The following is a 22,069-nucleotide window of genomic DNA, read 5'->3' as shown; positions in this document are numbered from 1 at the left end:
CTCTCAACGATCTGTTGCCGCTTGATGAATGCTATCGTTGGGGGTTTTCCGGGATCATGAGGACTTCTGTCCGTAGGTGATTGCCTCTCTCTTGCCTCCAGCCCCCTGTGCTTCTTTCTGTAGGTTGCGGCTTCTTGAACGGCTCTATGTCCAAGAAACTTCCTTGAATCATTTTTGAGTGGCTCTGTACTCATACCTTCTTCTTCTTGAGAGTGACCTTGAAGCTTTGAGACAGGTTAGCGGACTTTTGGTATATGTTGATGGGTAGACTCACAAATGTAGATTCTCCCTTGACCATTTCGGTTTATCAGGATCATCCTCGATGGGCTCAACCACAAACATCTTCTTCATGACTTTGACAAAGTTCATGTCTGCTCTTCTCCTCTTCTTGAAACAAAAGTAGCAGACTGTGTTCGGGCCAATGAGATCCTTCATGGTTTGTTGTAGAAGAGGAAACGCGGGTTCGAAGTAGACACATTCTGCCGCAAGAATGATGTCTGGATGTTGAGGTATACCTTCCGGAACCGCCTCACCCCAGTCGTATATTGATGGCTTGACTCGGTCCTGCAAGTCGTTGAGTGCGATATTTCGTTCCATCAAGGCGAACATGGGTATTTGATCGGTGATTTGTAGAGGTTGATCTGGTTGGAACTTTAGGGCAACAGCAAGACTGTTCATATCAAGATTAGTCAAACTGACCAGAAGTATCAAAATTTAACATCACTTACCCAACAAGACCGCCTCCAGCGCCGAGTTCGACTCTACACAATTCAGTCAGTATACCATGATCCCTGTACCATATTTCTTGGCATTCACAAACATCGACTTGTCCATGAACGTATTCCGATCTTGTCTCATCAAGTACTTTCCCATCACCATCCCAGCAGGCCATAGCATGCCTCCACAGCCCTTCTTGAGATCTTCTTCCAATCTCAGGGGTGTGCTTAGCAATCCATCAAAGTCCAGCTCCATGACGCCAGCTTGCTTTAGCTCACGCACTGGGACGAGTTCTTCTCCAATTCCGAACACGCCATTTCTTTCGTCGTCTGATAATGACATGATTGGGCGATTTTGTGTTTCTGGATGATTATGTGTTCAAAAGAGAATGGGTTTGCCGTCGGTGAGGGTTGTATGTGGTAGATAGTAAGTGGAAGGATTAGGCTAGAGCTGCTGTGGCTGTTGGCTTCTAGACCCTTTGCTTTGAGATCAGCCTCGGGACGCGTTCTTTCCCTCACTACGACCTTCCTTTTCACCCATCCACAATTCTGAACATCAATTCGGCACTCGCAGCTCGAGTCAAGAGTATCTCTTTTTTGAAGTGTCAGAAGAAACTTGCGATGGTGGCCTGTATACAGGCAAGATCCGACGCGATCTCTACAAGCATCGTCCACAATGATGTGGTACTACCTTCGACTTGTTTTCTCCAAGTACATGGTAAGTACTTGGTATACCACTATACGAGGAGGAGTACATTCCTCACTCAGGTAGGCATGTGTCTCGGGTCAGTATCGATATGAAGACAATGGCCTTGAGTGTGGTCGCGTGGTATCTATCAACCCTATCTATCGAGGCTTCAAATGCCTCTTGTCAGACAAGATAGTACTTCCCAGTCTTGAAAAGTCAATATGGAATTTACGGTAATCCAGAATGCCGACCAAACTCGCCATAGATTCTTGTGCGAATGGGCGATCGAACTCTTGTCTTCTGATCAGGTTTTAGGTGTGGTATCGCTCAACACTACCCCTTGCTTCCCAGCACACAGATTCCAGCCCACCCTCGTTCATTCTTCAAAGTGCCATTCCTCCGCCCGGTACGCAAGGATATGTCAAATCGCTATACACGTCTTCGCGCGTTGAGAGCGTGTTTAGTGGCTGTACAGGTGGTTGATGAATGAGTGTGAGTTGGCCCTCGCCCGTGCAGTCACAATATCGCCTTTCTGCACAACAGGACCTGACTTACGACAACCTTTATGCTGTCCGCAACGAGGTGCAGATTGTCACCGCCTCGAGCGACTTACGGGATAATGCGCGGCCTACTCTTCTCGGTACTCTTCAACACGCTGGCATCGGCGTTACCACAAGTCGCATTTCCTTTCAACTCACAGGTTCCATCTGTTGCACGAGCAAATGAAGCCTACGCTTTCCAACTCGCTCCCACTACCTTCGTCTCTGGCGATGGCAGCACTCTGGTCTACAGCCTGTTGAGTGCGCCGGCGTGGTTGAGTCTGGAAAGCACGACTCGGACATTGTATGGTACGCCTGGTCAAGGAAATACTGGACCAAACGTTTTTAAAATCGTTGCGACGGGGAACGATGGATCGGCCAACATGGACTGTACTTTAGTAGTGGCTAGCAATCGTGCCCCTACTCTGGCAGGCAACATCTCATCGGACCTCGCGAGGTCAGGACCACTGTCGGGTCCAGCGACATTACTACTGCAACCTTCAACTGCCTTTGCCATCACGTTCTCGAATGACCTCTTTGGCGACCCGGGAACGATCAAATCTTACTATGCGACAATGGCCGACCGAACACCACTACCGTCCTGGTTAAAGTTTGATAGCAGTTCTCTGACATTTTGGGGCATGACTCCCGTCCTGGTCACCGGCTCGCAGACTTACGGTGTCGACTTTATTGCTTCTGACGTGGCTGGCTTTGCAGGAGCAACAACTACTTTCAGCCTGCTTATCAGCAGTAACCAGCTAGCATTCGACACTCAGACAGAGAACATCACCGTTACGCCGGAAGAGTCGGTCACCTTGGGACCTTTTCGAAGACAACTGCAAATAAATGGTGGACAGGTGTCTGACAGCCAAATTCAACGTGCGGTAGCAAAAGCGCCAGAGTGGCTCACCTTTCAGAACAGCTCCCTCGAATTGAAAGGAACACCTCCGCAAGACTTCACGTCGCAAACGATATCCATCACTGTGACAGACACATATGGTGATACGGCGGTCAAGAATATTTTTCTTCGCTCAGCGAATGCTTCGCTGTTTGACCACGAGATTGGCAACTTGACAGCGACCGCTGGCAAACCGTTCAGCTACACACTCGCACCTTCTCTGTTCAGTCAAAGTGATTTGAACATCGAGCTTGATGTTGGGAACGCGTCGTCATGGCTAGCTTATGATGCGAGCAAACGCCAGCTTGAAGGCACCCCACCAGCCACGGCCAAGGCTTCCGCAGACACAATGACATTGATTGCTTCATCCGCCTCTGACTCTGAAACACAGACTTTCTTCATAAACCTGAAGGCGGCTGCAGTTGTTGGTAGTCTATCCACCAGCCAATCAACTACAAGCACGACACCAATCCCGACCTCAACTTCATCACCCTCCGTCACATCCTCAGCGGCTCCATCAAAAGACAGAAGCATGACTGCTGGGATTATAGTGGGTATCGTGATTGGATGCTTGGCTGTTCTGGCTCTGTTCTTTGCCATTGCGATGTTGTGTTGTCGCCGTAGGAGAAAGCAAAAAGAACCTCGTAAAAAGATAGAAAAGGGCGACATTAGACCGATCGTGCCATATGGCGACCAGGAGCCGATGATGGTAGATCACAACCACGATGAGGAGAAGTTCATCGGGTCACCCGTCAAGCACTCTCCGGATGAGCCACCACAACTTGAGGTCGACCTACCTATGCCGATGCAACCACCGGTGAAGCCGAGACATTTCCTTGGAGGCAGAGATGCACGCCAGAGTAAATTGTCTGTCGTTAGCTCTCTTGGTGATGGAGAAGCAGCCATACAAGCAGACTCCAATATTCCTGTCTGGGGCAGAGACTCGGGGACTACACACACGCCACATCACAGCTATTCAGCAGCAACAGAATTGGCAAGACAAAACATCCGAGCTTCACGCCAACGATTGTCCGAGTTTGGAAGACTATCTCCTAGCAAACGTGCATCCAGATTGATCAAGAGCTGGCATCCAGGTTTGGGCATCACAACGCGGGGCACAGTGATACGTCGTCCAAACAGAAAGAGCCGGTTGAGTAGCACCTTCTCCATCACAAGAGACCGAAGCAGCCGAGGATCTTTCAACACGCATGGCACCAGCATACTTTCGACCAAGCCATCGGACTATCTAGATTCCAATTCGAACAGGAATTCGAGCATAATGCCTGCGGTACTTCTTACAGAAACAGAAAATCGGCGTGCTCTGACAGAAGCAGAGAAACGTCGGAGTATTCGTCTAGTCAGTCGGTCTGAAAGTGTCGTCGATCGCAGACCTCTTGCTGAGAAACGGCAATCTTTCATCCGTAATAGAGCGAGCAGTGGCGTGATGAGTCCAGTGCTGTTCGCCTCATCACGACGATCCTCAAATATGGGCCTATACAGCAATCTCGGCTCGATTAAAGGTAGTCCCAGTGTACGTCGACAAACTACCTCCTCATCACTCCTCGAACCACCGGCTCGTAATCCACGCCGCTTAGTCTCTGGTCCACACATCTTCCCTCCTGGTCTCCCTCGAGCCATCACTCCGTCCCCAGTCCGCGCTACCAACAACAACAGCCCTACCTTACCTCCAGCGAACACAGCAGATAACTGGACAACAACAGACACCAGCAGTTCACTCTCCCGCGACAACTCAGACGCCCGAGCAGCAGCCCAATACGCCGAATACGCGGTAGAAATGGAACTACCACGCCATCAACGCACATGGGTACGGCCAGGAGAAGCCTCACCAACGCCACCTCCAAGCAGTATCCTCCGCACCGCCAGCGACAGCCGCGAAGCCGCACGTCGCAAATGGGCAGACCGACTCAATCGCAACAGCTCTGGAAATCTTGCCTCTCGCTCGCCATCGCCATTGCGAGTCACGCTTAGCGGTGTCAGTGCTTCTGGTATCAAGGGCCGCAAGCAAAGACTCAAGAGTAAATTCGACGAGGACAAGGAGAATAGAGATGAAGATCAATTGAGCAAGTTGGTCAGTAACGATAGCTTCAGCGGCGCGAGGCAAATGCGTGGACGCAAGAGTCTTGTGCAAGTAGAGGCAGGGAATAGAATCAGCAGCTCGATGGCTAAAGTCGAGGAAACCGGAGACAAGAACAAGGCAAACACCGATGATACTGAATGGGAGGATGCAGTCGAAAATGTTCCTCAGGGACATGGTATTTCTGCTGGTGTGTTGGCGACTTCGACGTCTCATGCGGGTAGTATGAGGTTTTTGTAGTTGAGTTGGAGGTAATAGATAATAAGCAATAATGATAGCCATGTTCCACACAATGCTCCCATTGCCTCACAGGTATTGTCACAGCCATAAAAAGGCTCCTTCCAGTACTCGAGAGTGCTCGTCGATTCATGAACCCGTTCCTCGAAATCGACAGTCGGCTGCGAAAGCCGAGATCTGCGGCCCATCTGCATCCAAGGCAACGACAACGTACTCGAGCAAAAGAGTGGAATAGGAACGAATGTTCAATGTCGCGATTGTTTTATTAATTATACGTATCTACATGATGTACTTTTTAGTAAGACATGATCGGCTTGTCTTGGATGTTGAATGAGTGTTGAAGGTCAAAGTCTGATGTAGTGTTGAATGAATGTTGATAATCGATGGTGAATGTCGTCGAGCCGGCAGTTGGAAGCATAAACATTAGGTGGGTGTGCGAATCGCAGTCGGCCGCTGGAAGTGAGTGTCGATGTCAGATTTTAGTTCGGGGTGTCGTCGTCGGGCTTCTTGTCTTCGGGTTCCAGCTCCTTCCATCCAGAGTCTGAATCCTTGTCTTCAGTACCTGGCTCCTTGTCGCTCTCGTCGTCACTCTTGTGCGTTTCGGTAGGTTCGGCCGTGAGGGATATCTTTGATGACTTCTTGATGCCAGCCTTTGTGGTAGTTGGCTCCTTCACTTCAGTAGCTGGCTCCTCATCTTCAGCATCAGAATCCTCGTCGTCGTTTTTGTCAGACTCGGTAGGGTAGACTCCGGATGAGGTCTTTGATCCCTTCTTGGTGCCTGAAGCCTTTGTTGACGCGAGGCCGGTAGTTTTGGATACACCAGCAGCAGTCCTTGACAGGCTAGAACCAACTGAGTTGCTCGAGTTGTCGTCGTCGTCCTCGTCTCCACAAGTGAGCATTGCAGACCAAATCTTGCGTTTCTTTTCCTTCTTTTCTTTCTTCCCGTCGGGATTATCGTTATCAGTACGTCCGATGTTGATGCAGCCAGCGGCAGTATCTACAGGACCACTGTGAATAAACACTTGATTCTGACATTTCTTGTCGTTGTAGAATTTCATCGTACAATTGGTACCGTACTCGACATCAGCATCGTCGTCGTCGTCCTTATCCTTCTTGCCGTGCTTTTTCTTCGACCCCTTGAACTTGTAAGCCGCTACCTTGTGCATTTTCCTACATTCACCCAGAGGCATCCGCTTATGCGATCTGCGACTAGGACGTTTGCAGTCAGGTTGCTTGTACCACTTCACTCTGGTTGCGTTCTTCTTCGCTTCTTTTCTCTCCTTTTTTTCCTCTTTCTTCTCTTCTTTCTCTTCCTTCTTGTCGTCGCCATCTTCATCGTCGTCGGGATCGTGCTTCTTAGGGTGGCCTTTGTCGCTGCTGGCGGAAGCAACGAGTTCGGGATCGGTGTCATCAGAGTCGTAGTCGGCATCGAGCATGTCGGCTTGGCCATCAGCAGCATGTTCAGAATCGCTGTCGTCAGAGTCGGAGTCTGCGGCGTCAAGCTCGTTCTGGTTGTCGGTAGCGGTGTCGGTAGCGGTATTAGGGAGGCCCAGATCGGGCTGGCGAATTATGCTTGTAAGAAGGGTGCTGTATTGGTATCCGATGCTCGACTGTTGGGGAGAAGCCGAGGCATCAGGTTTCCTTGAGACTTGCAATTGTGCTGCGACAGCACCAAGGGCTACCAGCCATGGAAGGAACAACTGATAGAGCTTCATCTCTGCTGCAGAAAGTGTGCAAGAGAAGGGGAGATAGAAAGTAGAAAGTACAAAGCAGAAACATCGAGCTTTTGAATCCCAATGACTGGGCAGCTTACAAGGCTGTTGGTAAGTGGCATGATTGATTGATTGATCGTTGACAAAAGTCAAGATAGCTGTTGATGGGTCCAAAGTGGAGGAAGGTGCGGAGAAGCTCGTCGTAACAACCTCAAGGTGGACCTACTACTTTGAGATCATCAGTTCCAATGAACAAGTTCGGAGGTTTGAATAACTATGCTTGTCGAGTAGCCGCGTATAAGGGACACGGAGGCCGAATCACTGGTGCAAATCTTTTCCTGCTCATTTCAATATTTTCGAGTGATCCAAAACCAGAACTTTGGACTCCATGTTTCCAGACTACCCGTGCCATTTGCTTCATCACAATATCGCTCGCCCCATCATCAAGCAAGCGCAAAGCAGATCCAGATAAATTGAACTTACACGAACTCAACGGCCTTCGTCCATGTCTTTCACAGGACATTCTGCTCTGCCTTTGAGCTTCGCCGGCTACGAGCTGGTGACGGACTCCGAACCGTATGCTTGTATCAAATGAGGGTATCGCAGCCTGCTGTGTTGGTATCGGTAGCCACATATGGTGATGCTTCCATGATCCGATACAACTTCAGCGGTCGACAAGAGGTGGGCTCTCAGGTGTTTGTGTATCACTGCGACTTTTTAATGGCCGAGCTCATGTATGTATGATTTGAACGAGTTGTCACAGCGTGGCGATCCAGACTCGGTGACCACGGTGGTGATTTTTCCAATGCAGTACTTCCGTATACAGATTAGCTTCGACGTCTGATGGCAGGAACTTTAAGTTTGCTTGAGACCATCGCTATCCTCTTTCTTTGACCAGTAAAGTGTCCTTGAGCTTTAAAGATGATGTTGACCTCTTCCAGATGGCGGACATGGGAATATTACGGTAGAGAATCATTTGTCAAGAGCTCGTGGTGTGCTCGCGTGTCATCAGCCGTGTCTGGAAATATACTATTTCAACCACATTACCGAACAGACGACTCCAAGTATTATGCTGCGACGCAAGTGTTCATGTCAAACCCAGTCGCCTCTACTCCGGTTTGGCAAGCGCCATCCTTGATGAGCAGCCGTCTGCCAAGTCAACCTCTGGCATTGTGATAGACACTCGAGATTGGAACGTGATGCAGGAGACAGTGATGAAGACAACGACAAGAAAGTCAAGCAAGGACTCCGGAGCACGAAGATCAAACTCATGCATACCCTTCAGCCATCCTGCGGTGAGACGCATCACAGATGATGTGAGGTTTGAGTAACCCTCCTAAGACTCTTGTCAGTTACAGCCAAGACCTCCGCCATACCGACCTCTCCGCATCCCCAACACATCCGTAGATCGTATGGAGGAGGTTGGAGACCATGCACGTCTCATCGCTTGTTTCGCATACCAGACGCAGGGAGGATGTTACGGGCAATTGCGGAGACAGAGAGGTTGGGGATGCGGGTTACAAGTCTCTAGGCGATATATTGGCATCGCATCGCATACGGAAACAACAGCGCTGCAGACAAAGCCAAGAGAGTATTTGTGAGGTGTGACAGGAACCATAAATCGTTGTGCCCGGGGTGGGAAAAGTCAAATCAAGCTGAAGGTGTGTGGTGGTTGGGGCTCCCAGAGTTTGCCTGGGCGTCGGCCCGTGTTGACCATTCTTTGCAGTAGTCTGACGAAAGCGCCTCTTCGTCCGTAAAAAAAATCGATCTCTCGGCATCGGGATGGTCAAGCCAGAATACCAAGACTTGTCAGAAAATACCTCGTCTCAAACCAGCATAGAAGCCAAGGCAGGGAGACAAGTCGACTTGAGTGAACAAGAACGACAAGCATATGAGAGTGAGTTGGAATATTTTCTTGGGACGAGAAAGAGTCGGTCCGGGGATTTATCTGCTACTGCTTGTGTCGAGGTTTGTGCATGTCGCGGCTGCCGGTGGTTAAACTTCAATCATGCATTCGACTTTGAATGCTGCTTAATCTGGTTAAACAACTTGGAGTTGGCCCATTGGCACTGAGACTTGCGAGAAGAGCGGTTTCGATGGAACATACGAAAGATACATGTGTATCGCAAACGGTCGGTCTGGCCGATCTTTTGCAAAGCCCTTGGTGCTGTCTAAACGCTCATCGCTCGTTTGGAAAAAGAAACCCATCGTGTCATGTTTCGGGTGCCTCTTGGTGGTTCGTATTGAGTGTCGTTGATTTTGCTGACCAGCGGGAGGATGAGACTACGAAGTAAGGCCGCGAGCAGCCCGCAGATAACTCCACGGGGCCATGTCGTTCTAGCTTCTCTCCACGGGGCCCATCCACACTTTTTATCAATTGCGGGACAAGTCAATTCTTCACGTAACAAAAAAGACCTCGGGGAGAGACAACTTTTGTCGGCTCGTCGAGCACTGGGCAGGTACGATGCGAGACGCCGACTCGCCGTCGCCGATAAAGGGACGCGAAAAATTTTCTCGAGTGTTTCATTTTTCCCGATGGATGTTCGATACGATGTCCATCGACGGAGGATGAAAGGAAACTCGTCACGTTTTGCTGATCACAATTGGACCAAGTGGGACGCCAGACGTTGCTGACCGTCGTTTCTGAGATTTGACCAAGGGAAAACAGCTTCAAACAAAATTATCAAAACAATTATTGCAGAAAAAATCACAAGACACTGGAATAAATGTAGTTTTTTGAAATGATTTTGGTTTGGGTATTATTCTGCGTCTAAGGGCAGTGTGTGTGGTATAAACACTTTATGTAGAAGAAGAAAAGAAAAATTAATAAAGAACTCCGGCGAAATGAGCATCAAAGCATGATCTAATCCTCATCATCATCCTCGGTCTTAGCGGCAAGGAGCCAGCGGTCACCACCAGTGGCATCATCCTTCTCGTGAACGAGGGCAATCTTGGAGAGAGCAGCGATGATGTTCTCCATCTTGGTGTCGTGCAAGTTGCGGTTCTTGCGACCGAGGTTCTGGAGATAGGGGATCTGGTTGAGGAGGAAGTAGACAATGGCGATGATGATGGTAACACCAATGGAATAAGCCCAGACGACAACGACGGTGACAATGTCGGTCCAGCCATCGAGACGCTCGTTGGGGTAGAAGGCGGAAGGAGGAGAGGTGTTTTGCGGGTCACCAGACAACCAACCGAAGAGACAGAAGATAGTGGCGAGGGCGTCAACACCAAGAATGGCGAGGATGAGCTGCCAGTTGGGGAAGGTCTTGCCACCACGGGTGACGAAGATGAGCCAGTTCTCAGTAAGGGCAATCTCGAGGAAGAGGATCTCCTGGACGGAACCGAAGTTCTGGACGATACCACCCTCGCGGAGGAAGAGAGTACCACGAACGATCCAGGTACCAGTAGCGAGAAGGACACCGAGGATGACGGAGATGATCCAGATCTTGGGAAGCTGCCACTCGACGGGACGCTGCTCAGAGTGAGCGTTGTCGTAGGCAATGGCGACGGTGGCCAAATCGGCGAAGAGGGCAATGAAGACGATGAGGTCGGTACGGACAGTCTCGTTGATAATGATCATGGAGAAAGTGAGGTAAATCTCCAAGTGCAAGCAGAGGGCGATACGGTACTGAATGTAGGCCTTCATACGCTGGAAAATCTGGCGGGCAGTCTTGATGGCGAAAACGATGGTGGAGAGACCGGGGGCAAGGAAGACGATATCAGCGGCAGCCTGGGCAGCCTCGGTGGAACCCTCGACAGCGATACCGCAGTCAGACTTCTTGAGCGAAGGAGCGTCGTTGACACCGTCACCAGTCATGGCAGTCAAGTGACCACGCTGTTGGAGCATTTCGACGACCTGGTACTTGTGCTCGGGGAAGACCTCAGCGAAACCATCAGCCTTCTCAACGAGATCGTGCTGGGCAGCACCGGAGAGACCACCGTGGATGAGCTTGGTAGAGTTGTAAACCTTGGTACCGAGAGCAAGCATCTTGCAAGTCTCTTTGGCAATAGCGATAGCGTCACCAGTAAGCATCTTGACGGGAACACCGAGTTGCTGGGCCTCAATGATAGTCTGGGCAGTGTCCTCACGAGGAGGGTCGAACATGGAAAGCATACCGAGAAGAATCCAGGGCTCGTCGTTCTTCTTGTAGGCAACACCGAGGGAGCGGAAACCACGGCGGGCGAACTCAGTAGCCTTGTCTCTGAAGAGGTCGGCGGTGTCCTTGTCGCAGTCGGTCAGGTTAAGAACAGCCTTGGGGGCACCCTTGGCACAAGTGTAGGTGTCACCACGGAGAGTGCAGATAGCAGTAATACGCTTGGAGACGGGGTCGAAGGGGGTGAATTTCTCGGTCTTCCACTCATCCTTGAGGATCTCACGGGCCTTGGGGTAGCGCTTGAGGGTGAGGATGGTAACCTTGTCGATGGGATCGAGGGACTTGATGTTGTGGGAAGAAGCGAGAGCGGCGACAGCCATCATCCAGTTGACGTCCTGACCCTCGGCGACGAAAGGCTCACGGATGGAAAGCTGGTTAGCAGTGAGAGTACCAGTCTTGTCAGAGCAGAGAACATCAACACCAGCGAGGGACTCAATGGCGGTGAGCTTCTGGACGATGGCCTGTTGCTCAGCAAGGTAGGCGGCACCGACAGCGAGAGTGGTGGTGGTAACGACAGGGAGACCGACGGGGACACCGACGATCAGGAGAATCAGAGCGTAGCGGAGAAGAGTGTTGTCAGACCATTCGGGGGTAGCGATGCCAAGGTTGCGGAAGAAGCCACCGATCCAGGCGAGCAGGATGAAGAACATGACGAGGACGAGAAGAGCCGTACCAATGGAGTCCATGATGGCCTTGAAGTGACCTTGATCCTTGGCACCAGCGACGAGAGTAGCAGTGCGACCGACGAAAGAGTGCTTGGCAGTGCAGACAATGACACCGTAGGCCTTTCCGCGCTTGCAACCAGTGGTGTAGTAGACGACATCGCCCATGTACTTGTCAACAGCGAGAGATTCACCGGTGATGGCAGACTGGTCGGTAGCGACGATGGGGTGACCTTGGTGGGCAATACCGGTCTCCTCACCCTCACCCTCCTCAGAGCCGGAGGGGTCCTCCTCAGGGTTCAGGGCGTGTTGCTCGCGGAGTTCCTTGTACTTGGCGAAATCCTCGGGGGCATCGTAGTCGCAGATAAGACGGGCGTCACCGGGGACGGTAGAACCCTCCTCGATGATGACGATATCACCGGGGACGAGCTCACGGGCGAGGATTTCCTGTTCTTGGCCGTTGCGGACGACAGTGGTTCTCATGGCGATATCACCCTTGAGAGAGGCGACGACATCGGCAGCCTGCTTCTCCTGGTACCAACCGACGATGGCGTTGAGCACAAGAATACCGATGATGACACCGAAATCGATCCAATCACGCAGACCTGCTGCGAGAAGGACAGCAAGTTCCATAACTGCACGCGATTGGTTAGCCGTGTGTTTTGATTTTTGTGAATTTGGCTTGCGGAATTTGCGGGGGCGGTGGCATCGGGGCAGAGCTAGTGCAAGCCCCCAAGCCAGATCGGCACGCAAAAGCAAAAGCCAAGGCGAGATAGTAGAACGTACCATAAAGAATAGGGCCAGTAAAGAATGACAAGAATTTAATAAACATGTTCTCCTTGTCGGAGGAGATTTCGTTGAAGCCGTAGCGCTTGCGGCGGGACTCGACGTCGTGGTTGGAGACACCTTGTCTGATGTCGGAGCCGAGCCACTCCTCAGGGACGACGGTGGCGTCGTCGACAGAGGCGCCGGAGCTCTTCTTCCAGAACTGCCAACCCTTCTTGGGCTTGCCGTCAGCGTTGCCGCCGCCGTTGGCAGCCTCTTCGGCAGCCTTCTCCTTGGGGTCGCGGTAAGTGGAGATGTACTTTTGGAGAGCAGTGTACTCGTCGAGGTCCTCAATGGCGCCGGGAGCGGTCGACCACTTGCGAGAGGCGGCGCGGTCGTTGTTGGGGGCGCCGTTCTCGAGGTCCTTGTCGCTGAAGGACACACGAGGGGGGTTGGTTTCCGACATGTTGCTGATGCTGCACTGGCAGACCGCGGTCGATGGGTGAAGGAGTGGGGGTCGGTCGACTGGGTGAGCACCTGCGTGAACGGAAGAAAGAATCTGAGATGGGGATGGATGGGCTCTTTTGAAGGAAGGCTGACCAGCGTTCGATTGTATTTTGGCCGTGGCCGAATCTGCCGCTGACGTCTGTGCGCGAGCGTGGACTGCAATTCGCTGGGTTGGCTGGCCGGCGTGCCTCAGTGAGTCGGTCGCCAAATTGCCTTCAGTGAAGCGTTGGCCTGCGTGCTTTGGTGAGGCATTTTTGGCCCTCACATCAACACCGGCCTCCAAGACCAAGCGCGCTCGCTCCAACAAGCTCCACCCCAATCCCAGGCCGATCCATGGCGCACCGACGTAATCCCACCCAGCCGTGCTAACCGGACCCTCGTTAGTTGTGCGACTGGCCCGCCTTATGCGAAACCGCTCTACTGACCAGACAATACCGTTGACCAGTCCTCCTTTGGGCAACGTGCGCCGCTGGGCCTGTCAAATTGTTCAATTTGCAACTTCCTGCCTCGAACCTGCGCTCAAGACCACACAATCCAAGCACACGACAGCCTACCTAGTCCATCGCATCCTATCGACTTCTCTGCATGTTCCGTGACATAATTCTGCCGCCCTCGCCCAACCTCTTCCATTTGTCTATCATTTTGATTCGCTGCTTCTCTGCCGTGACTAGCCATCTAGCATGCGACTCCTAGTAAAACAAAGTTGCTTCCCCCTGCTCGCCGACCATCATGACGTCCCCACCAAAAAAGCAGTTCGTCGACGGTTTGTCCCCCAATTTACTGTCTATGGTTCTTTCCTCCTTCTTTGGGGTAAATAATACACCATTGCCGGTCATCTGCCCGTTTATCGAACGGCCATCAAATCGTTGCTCATATTATCTATCTTTCGGTCCCGATTGCGCAAAGGAGGTAATTGCAGACCTGGCTCGCCTTATGCTGGCCACGTTTCTGTCGTTCGCATCAAACATTCTCCATTCCGCTTTTGACCGCTCTCTGACAATTCTATCTCGCAAGTGGTAAGCTAGAACATCTTCCATACATTCAGCGTCGTCTTCAAAGTGTCGGGCCCTATCATCGGCTGCTCCCGCAGTACGGAAATTGGCTTTCGCAACCAAACCCGGACTGGAAGCAGGGCTGTCATGGCAACCGGCTCGTGCCCTTCTCTCTCCACTGTCCAGCCTTTGCGAGACTTGGGCCCCCAACATTATTCTGGCGCTAGCACGTCTTTGAAACAGATCTCTCGACAGCGAACAGCTTCAAACTCTCACATCCATGGCAAGCCAGCCATGTGCTGTAGCTGAGGGCCCAGCCGAGTCTGATGCTTCTTCGAGCTCACCAGCGGCCAGCCTCACAACATTCTACGTTTGCCTCATTCTCCGTTGCCCGTTGCTAGACACTTCCGACGGACGTTCCGATACGTGCAAGACAGCTCTCTACCAAGTCCTTCCGTATTATCCATCGCTCCCCGTCTATGCCCGGCCAAAGCCTTTTCGTCATTGTAGAGTGCACCCTTGGCCGCGGATATTCTCCGTTCGTGTCTCAAGAAACTAGCAAAAAATGTCGCACATGGGCGCATACTCTTTCCTGCCACCTGTCGGCTTTCGGCATCGTCGAGAACGACAAGAATGCCGGGTCTCATGCAAACTTCGCCTGCTATTCGGGAAGGGCTCTCTCTCTCTCTCCCACCAAACCCTTCTTCGGTTTCTCAATTGGAGGTTCTAACGGGCCGAATGCACATGCCCGACCAATCATGTGCGAGCAGTAGGAAATCCCGACTTCACCTCCTCCAGATTTTAATCGAAGCTTACTGCCATCGACGTCGAGTCAGACGTTGCAACGTACATTCTACCAATTGCTTGACCTGTGTATCGTATTCTCTGCCAGCTCACCGTCTTGTAGCCCTTCCAAAGACCGTCGTTTGATAGAGAGTCAATTGAAGCAGCAGAGTCGCAATTTCCAACGTCTGCACAGACTACCGGCATGGCACCTGCGTATCATCAACGTTCAGGTTATGCCTATTCGAACCTGTGACGGGTATTCAAAACAATCAGATCAACATGGAACTCTACTCCACGCCCGTTTGTTAGGAGGCACAATCAAAATGGTCTCCAATATCACGATGGTATAGCCCGACGTTTGCAGACTCATGACCTTAGCCCCTGATGCCTCTCCTGTGAGATCTGGACTGACAGGTGGGTACTTCTCCGGGGATCTAAAGTGGAGTCCATTCATCAAGTAATTCATCTAGCGAAAAGAAGATCATCGAACACCTGAATCGCATCGAAACCTCCTGGACTAATTCTTGAGTCTCGTGTTTGTTTACCGCTTCTCTGGTAGACTCGTCAAATGACGTCTATATTGACCGTGACCTATTGAATAGTTCCTCGTTTCTCCATACTCTTGTTCCTGGGGTTGGTGCCAGGACACGCTCACCGTCTTTGGTTGAAATAAGATTAACAGCTGCCAAGGGCAGACGCCTACAGTGCACGATCTCCTCATATCAGTCAAAGGACACGCGAGCAGAGCAACAGTGTTTTTGTTTACTCAAAGACTCAAAACATAACAAGACAAGGACGTTGTTGTCCCCATGGGCAAGGAGGTTTGATATTCAGGAGAAGTCGATTATCCTCTTCCAGAACCTCCTTAGGCGGAGACACATATAACAGTCGCTCGCCCGTCTCACCCCTACAGACTCATGACCATCCACCTCCTTGCTACATATCTTGCATCAAATTATACCCCGCTCCCCGTGGTGATCTTCTGACGCACTGCTGTCGTTCATTATGGTTATGCTCATGCTCAAAGGTGCACCTGTCACGCACTTCGGCATCTCCTGTCTAATGATGCCTGGGGACATTAATACTACTCCGCAAAGCGCAATCATAATCTCCTCTCCGTGTTGGCCATGCTCCTCCACAGAGCGCAATCACAATCTCGTCTCAAGGTTGACATTGCACTATTTTGATGATCTTGATCTTATCTGTTGCAACCACAACCCTGACGAGCACCATGGGCTTCTCTGGTACCTGACTAGACTTGTGCTCCAATGCTGCTATTGACCTGCTGCCATATATAAAACAGCTGCATGACACTACTGATCATTCTCGTGTTGATAGATGACCATTGATTGATGAATTTCTGTACCTGCATGAGGCGCTCACGTCCATCAATCCTCCCTCCCGATGGCGCTTTTAGCCCACCAACGATCGGACACAAGCAATGGTTGATACGAAGCGAAGGCAGGATGAGACTGCGTCATACTGGAGCCCCAAAGGAGAGCACCAATACTTCGGGAAACAGGCCCACTCATAACCTGGAGTTATCCCCGTACAAAACAATCGCTCGTTAAACAAACGTCTTTGCGAATCGGCGGCTTTGTCCGTTCTTGTCCGATGATAGGTGGTCAGAAGGATGCGACTTTTTTCAGAGCCCTCTATTTGATCATCGGCACGCATCGCCAGCCACCAAATTGGAATCAACAGAAATCGAACGCAATTGCTTTCGCTTGGCTTCCATCACCCACTTATATCACTTTAACGAAAACTTAACTATTCTTAAAGAGCAGACTATTGAGTGATTAGCCGCGTCAAGCGATGGTCCGCCGGTCCAACACCGGGATTAAAGGCGTGTCGTTGAATGCTGTCTTGCTTTTCGCAAGAACTGCGACAATTGGAGGGTACGCACTAGCTGACAGCGAGAACAACAACCGACGAGTCCGAACTTTCGGCCATACCAAGGACATAGAAAAATTGAAACCATTGGCTTGCCACCGATGATGAATATAATCGCTCAGGCCGACGCATCCTTTCGGTCCTCTTCCTCTTCCTTCTTGCCTGTTCGAAACTCGGAATTTGGCCGGCTCCTCGCAGCGTCTCGCAATGCGTATCTGAGCTGCCGAAACTGACCGAGAAATCACCCGCTCTTTTCAGGCTCAAAATGTTTGGTGCAGAGACGTGAAACTCCGTTCCTGGTAAATTTGTCCCTGTTGCATGTCGCGATCTTGCCCTGGGAGATGAATGTACAGTAGGTGGTCTGACTAGTCGTTGGCTTATCATCGCTGTGGTGTTTACTGTCAACACAAGTGTAAACACCCTTTGATAACGATGGCGATTATCATCACGAGCTCAAAGGCATGTGTCGTCCAATTCTCTCATCCGCTTTTTCCGCACGCACCGAGATATCCACGACATGCGCAGCGAAATCTGTGCGATGTCAACGTCAATATTGGTTGAGCTGCTCGAGCGAGGAAGTATCTGTGATCCTGACGTGGGCTGAACCGGAACCTCGAGAACAACACCACCACATCCATCTGGTAGTATCTGGGCTTCTTGAGGATGTATTGCTGAATTAGTCCACTGCCGCTGATATCAGTCCTTGCGTGTCTTCGTGATAATCACACTATGGTTCTGCGTCTGTGTTCAATTCTACATCACAGTACCTGTATAAGGCTACGCCTGGTCACCGATGTCAACAGAAGTGACATCAAAAGCGTACTGCGCTCTTCGTCATCGCCCAAAAGCTACCGATGAGTGTCTACTCGGATACGCACCATGGGCTACTAGACGCGCTGACAGCAACACTCACTCACACTTACATGGACATTCACGCATCTGTATCCGACTGTAAAGCATATCCTTTCATCCGCGATTTTATTCCTATGCCGAAACGACAACAGCTTCTGTTTCATGCGACAAGTCTTCAAGTTTCTTAGAAGACATCCCTGTCTCAATGCCATCTAGGCGTTACCACATTGACAACACGAAGGACGAATTCGATCGATGAATGCTTTAATAGGTAGTTTTGTTCTATCGATGGCCAGGTGTGGACTCAAACAATCGTTGCCGGAAGTTGGAGGTTCATGAGTACGAACAGGATGGCGGGATAGGCATTAGCCTAGTGGTCGTCTTCGGCGAGTCGATCTGGCAGAGCATTTTTTGCTTGTGTGCAAAGACAAGTAAGTGGACATCAGCACCAAACGCGTGCGACTATCAGCAGGAAGACACGATGCTTATATAGTGTTCGCCGTCGTCCAATTGACTTTCCACCCATCACCCGCTGTTTGTTGTGACACCTCCAAGACGATCTCACAATAACAAAACAGTGTATCTTTTTACACCTACTTGGACAAAAAGTAACAGGAAAAGTTACAAGATTTTGTCAAAAGTGACATGCTGCAAACACCATCCGGGTGGAAGGACGGCTCATGAAATACATGCACTACTTCTCTGCAAAGCAACGCTCTTCCTCCGCCGATCATGCCATGGCAATGCACTTTCTCAACTTTACTTTTGCAGGACCGTTGAAAAAGGATCGGAGAAGGCATCTGAGATGCATGCATCAGACACGCAGCTCCATGCAGCAGCGATTGTAGAACAGCAAAAAAAAAAAAAAAAGGAGCAAGATGCTTTTGAGTCTTGACAGCTTCCTTTCTTCAATCGCATGGTGGGATTGGAAGCTCAACCCCGCCTTGAGGAGCTCCCAAACCCGCGGTACAAAGGAAAGCGACCCCTCATGCGAGATGTCGTAGAGCTGTTGTCTACGCATCATCGTCGCTCCTTTATTTATTTCCTGCCTCTCTACTATCACGCGAAACTGACTCTTATCTCTGACTAGCGAGCTTGGGGGAAACAAGAACGAAACAAAAAAAAGCATCGAGAGTTGTTATAAGATAGCAAAAGTATCTGATATAGCTCCATCGTCATGGCGTCGGAGCTACCTTTCAAGGTACCGATTTGCAAGCAATTCACCCGATGGTGGTGGTATACTAATAGATTGGGTAGTTGAACAACAAGGATATATTTCGCGACAACTCTCTGATCAATGGAGAGTGGCTTGAAGCGCAATCGAAGAAGCGCTTCGACGTTGTTGGTATGGTGTCCCAGCTACCAGGGTGATACCCTCGACCAAGAATTGTTGATGCTGATACTTGAGGACAGATCCCGGTACTGGTAAAACATGGGCTACAGCACCAGACAATGGACCCGAAGATGTAGAGAAGGCTGTCAAGGCAGCTCATACAGCCTTTGAGTCCTACCGCAAGGTCAACCCTCGTACCAGAGCTCAATGGCTTTTGAAGTGGGATGGACTCATTCGAGAGCACCGAGATGATATTGCAAAGATTGTGACCTATGAGACTGGCAAGCCGATCGCCGAGAGTCAGGCCGAGCTCGACTATGCTCTGGGTTTTACCTGGTGAGTGTGATTCCGTCAGACAATTCAGAGAACTCGATAGCTGACTATACACAGGTGGTTCGCCGGAGAGGCCGAAAGAATTCAAGGCACAGTTTCTACACCTGCAGCACCAGGTCGTCGTGTCTTCACCATCAAGCAGCCCATCGGTGTCGCTGTAGCACTCGTACCCTGGAACTTCCCCATCGCCATGATCTTGCGTAAAGCAGGAGCAGCTCTGGCAGCAGGATGTACCATGATCGTCAAACCATCACCCGAAACACCACTTTCTGTCTTGACTCTGGGTTACTTGGCTCTGCAAGCTGGCTTTCCTCCTGGAGTGTTCAATGTCTTGACTACAAGCCTTGACAACACGCCTTCCTTGTCCGAAGCCTTGTGCAGACATGAGCTTGTCAAGAAGGTTACTTTCACAGGCAGTACGCGTGTAGGCAAGCTCATTGCTAAGATCTGTGCCGACGGCTTGAAGAAAGTAACCTTGGAGCTCGGAGGAAATTGTCCCTTCTTAGTCTTCGAAGATGCCGACCTCGAACAAGCTTCCAATGGTATATCATCCACAAAACTTTCTCTACTCATACATGTCAGGAATAACTGACAGTATATCTCGCAGCACTCATGGCACTCAAATGGCGCCACGCGGGTCAAGCCTGCATCACCGCCAACCGCGTCTACGTCCAAAAATCAATCTACGACAAATTCGCCACCATCATGCTCGACAAGACGAAATCCCTCACCATGGGCCACGGCAGCGATTCAAAAACCACCCTCGGCCCCGTGACCACCGACCGCGGTCTCGACAAGGCAGAATCCCAAGTCGCAGACGCCCTCTCACATGGAGGAAAATTGCTGCTCGGAAGTGGTAAACGAGCAACCAATAGCGAGGGTTACTTCTTCGAACCAGCGATTATTGGAAATGCGAATAAGGATATGTTGATTGCGGATGAAGAGACTTTTGCGCCAGTGCTTGCGCTGTTTCCGTTTGAGGATGAGGAGGAGGTGGTCAAGAGGGCTAATGATACTAGTATGGGGTTGGCTAGTTATTACTTTACGAAGAATGTTGATAGGACGTGGAGATTGTTTGAGAATCTTGAGGCGGGTATGATTGGGATTAATACTGGTGAGTGCTTGCTTTTACGATAAAGGAAGGTGATTTTCGCTGACTTTGAGGGTGTAGGTAATTCATCTGCTGCGGAGAGTCCATTTGGAGGTATCAAGGAGAGTGGATATGGTAAGGAGTCTGGTAAGGATGTGGCGGTCAATGAGTATTTGATCACCAAGACTGGTACTTTTACTCTCGATGGCCAGTACTGAGCGACGATCGGAAGCAGCGCTCAATTCGTAATGGAAGAGCAACGTAATTGATTTGTTTAAATGCTCGTGCCTTTTCACAGCTGTAGCGTCACCACAATTTTAGCTCAAGATCCTCCGCCTCCTCCCACGCACTATTCGCACCACCCCGACAAAGCACTGTCAGGCTCTGGGGAAACACAAGCGACGCTGCCTCCCTATGTTCTGGGCTCATTTCGATGACTTTGCTTGGTGCGCTGTAGAATTGCTCAATGATATTGTGCTTATCTGAGTTGTCCAGAGAAAACTCCAACGAGCATTACTCTCCTCAAACAATGATGTCAAGCTTGACGAGTTTGTTCATTTGGACAGTATAGTTGATGCCCAGTGTGGCACCTGGGATGCTATTCAGCCAACGACCACTCTTCATCACCAGTGTTTCTCTTCCAGCCTTTCAGCGCTTGATCTCTAGCAATCTGTTTGGCTGCTTCTCGGTCGGCCAATGTGTTGCTCGCTTTGACGTCTGCGTAGGACTTTGTAGTCAGAGCAGCGACTAAAGCAGGCTGTGCTAGTAGGGTAGCGACTTTCAAAGCCAGAGACCACATTGAGCGTCTAGAGACTGCAGAAGCTCCTCTCAGGTCACCTTGCTTCCTGCCTTGCAAAGTGCCATTGATGAGAGTTTCTTGCTGGAGACCATGGGTCAGAGACGAGATATTTGAAGGTACGATCGATGTTGTTGATGCATCTGCAATGCGACGGCTGAAGGTGAACTCGCGTGTGGTTGGATGGACCGCGAAAGGGCGAAAAGCAAAAGGACCAGATGATGTGTTTTGCAATGCTGATAGACGTCCGGTACGACCGAAGGCTCGATCGCATGCTTCGGGAACCATTTGACTCTGCGGCATGACGAGAGTTTGGATGTATGCGTTCTCTGGATCTATCAACAGAGAGCTGACGGCAGACAAGACGGATGTGTACTGCTTGAGGGCAAGCTTGTCAGAGCATGACTTTGATAAAGTGGGAGGAGCATCTGGACGAGCAGGCTTCCGCCGTACTACACCCAGCGTGCCAAAGTAGCCTCTTCCGAAGAGTTCATCGGGGTCAGCCTCGGAAGTTGATGTCCAGGGAGACTGGTCGTCCTGCTGGGCCATGGTGAGTTCCATACTGGCATCTCCACAAGGAGCCTCGCTACAGTACATGTGGATGTTGACATCGGGTTTGATGGTGAAAGGATATTGTGTAGTTGACGTTCGAAGGATATTGTCAGCAGCAGGATTGGCACATAGCAAAGCAGACTGATCAAGAAGGAAGCGATTGAAGCTTCGAAGTGCCAGGATTTCGGCGTGGCTGTCGTGTACAACATTGCCGTCCAGGCCTTTGATCTTATCACGAGGCAGACATTTCATACCAGTAGCCAATGCTGCACATGTCAAAATGCCTTGACTGCTCTCAAGGACTATTCCCGCGAGTGGAACCCATTCTCTACGACCAGCCTTCAGGCCTGAGGACGGCAATCGTGGTTTGCGATGTGCCGGGAGCGCATCAAAGGCAGTGAGAACACAGTCTGCTATGGCATCGGCATGAGTAAAGTCATTCCCAGCCATTCTAATAATGTCGTCA

General features: G+C 50.7%; 9 protein-coding genes across 9 annotated transcripts; 5 read left to right on the top strand and 4 right to left on the bottom strand.

Annotated features, from left to right (window-relative positions):
* Positions 1–270: 270 nt before the first annotated feature.
* Positions 271–1,059, bottom strand: M438DRAFT_399101 (uncharacterized protein; the record flags this gene model as incomplete). Its single annotated transcript, XM_029909398.1, has 3 exons — positions 271–670; positions 729–761; positions 821–1,059. 3 exons carry the CDS (start codon positions 1,057–1,059, stop codon positions 271–273), a joined length of 672 nt encoding a protein of 223 aa, XP_029758036.1.
* Positions 1,060–1,974: 915 nt separating this feature from the next.
* M438DRAFT_324088 (uncharacterized protein) lies at positions 1,975–3,250 on the top strand (the record flags this gene model as incomplete). The annotated part of the gene is made up of 1 exon (XM_029903040.1): positions 1,975–3,250. A coding segment is annotated over exon 1 (1,227 nt), but the record flags the coding sequence as incomplete, so codon positions are not given.
* A 165-nt stretch (positions 3,251–3,415) lies between these two features.
* M438DRAFT_347921 (uncharacterized protein) lies at positions 3,416–5,214 on the top strand. Its single transcript, XM_029906021.1, has one exon. The coding sequence runs from the start codon at positions 3,446–3,448 to the stop codon at positions 5,174–5,176; it is 1,731 nt and encodes a 576-aa protein (XP_029758034.1). The 5' UTR covers positions 3,416–3,445; the 3' UTR covers positions 5,177–5,214.
* A 438-nt stretch (positions 5,215–5,652) lies between these two features.
* On the bottom strand, positions 5,653–6,888 carry M438DRAFT_337805 (uncharacterized protein; the record flags this gene model as incomplete). Its single annotated transcript, XM_029904040.1, has 1 exon — positions 5,653–6,888. One exon carries the CDS (start codon positions 6,886–6,888, stop codon positions 5,653–5,655), a length of 1,236 nt encoding a protein of 411 aa, XP_029758033.1.
* A 1,900-nt stretch (positions 6,889–8,788) lies between these two features.
* Positions 8,789–9,873, top strand: M438DRAFT_383260 (uncharacterized protein). The gene has a single exon (XM_029908933.1). It carries the CDS (start codon positions 9,163–9,165, stop codon positions 9,517–9,519), a length of 357 nt encoding a protein of 118 aa, XP_029758032.1. The 5' UTR covers positions 8,789–9,162; the 3' UTR covers positions 9,520–9,873.
* On the bottom strand, positions 9,624–13,007 carry M438DRAFT_367710 (plasma-membrane proton-e). Its single transcript, XM_029907983.1, has 2 exons — positions 12,491–13,007; positions 9,624–12,339 (listed from the first exon to the last, which is right to left on the bottom strand). Exons 1-2 carry the CDS (start codon positions 12,933–12,935, stop codon positions 9,749–9,751), a joined length of 3,036 nt encoding a protein of 1,011 aa, XP_029758031.1. The 5' UTR covers positions 12,936–13,007; the 3' UTR covers positions 9,624–9,748.
* Positions 13,008–15,723: 2,716 nt separating this feature from the next.
* Positions 15,724–16,064, top strand: M438DRAFT_347916 (uncharacterized protein). The gene has a single exon (XM_029906020.1). It carries the CDS (start codon positions 15,760–15,762, stop codon positions 16,033–16,035), a length of 276 nt encoding a protein of 91 aa, XP_029758030.1. The 5' UTR covers positions 15,724–15,759; the 3' UTR covers positions 16,036–16,064.
* A 2,311-nt stretch (positions 16,065–18,375) lies between these two features.
* M438DRAFT_347914 (aldehyde dehydrogenase) lies at positions 18,376–20,633 on the top strand. Its single transcript, XM_029906019.1, has 6 exons — positions 18,376–18,700; positions 18,757–18,844; positions 18,913–19,168; positions 19,223–19,707; positions 19,773–20,279; positions 20,337–20,633. The coding sequence occupies exons 1-6, from the start codon at positions 18,677–18,679 to the stop codon at positions 20,471–20,473; spliced, it is 1,497 nt and encodes a 498-aa protein (XP_029758029.1). The 5' UTR covers positions 18,376–18,676; the 3' UTR covers positions 20,474–20,633.
* Positions 20,634–20,853: 220 nt separating this feature from the next.
* M438DRAFT_279120 (adenosine-deaminase domain-containing protein) lies at positions 20,854–22,053 on the bottom strand (the record flags this gene model as incomplete). The annotated part of the gene is made up of 1 exon (XM_029901062.1): positions 20,854–22,053. One exon carries the CDS (start codon positions 22,051–22,053, stop codon positions 20,854–20,856), a length of 1,200 nt encoding a protein of 399 aa, XP_029758028.1.
* Positions 22,054–22,069: the final 16 nt, after the last annotated feature.

Source organism: Aureobasidium pullulans (genome assembly GCF_000721785.1).
Source record: "Aureobasidium pullulans EXF-150 unplaced genomic scaffold scaffold_17, whole genome shotgun sequence".
In the NCBI taxonomy this organism is placed as follows: Eukaryota; Fungi; Ascomycota; class Dothideomycetes; order Dothideales; family Saccotheciaceae; genus Aureobasidium; species Aureobasidium pullulans.
This window is presented reverse-complemented; position numbering and strand designations above follow the sequence as displayed.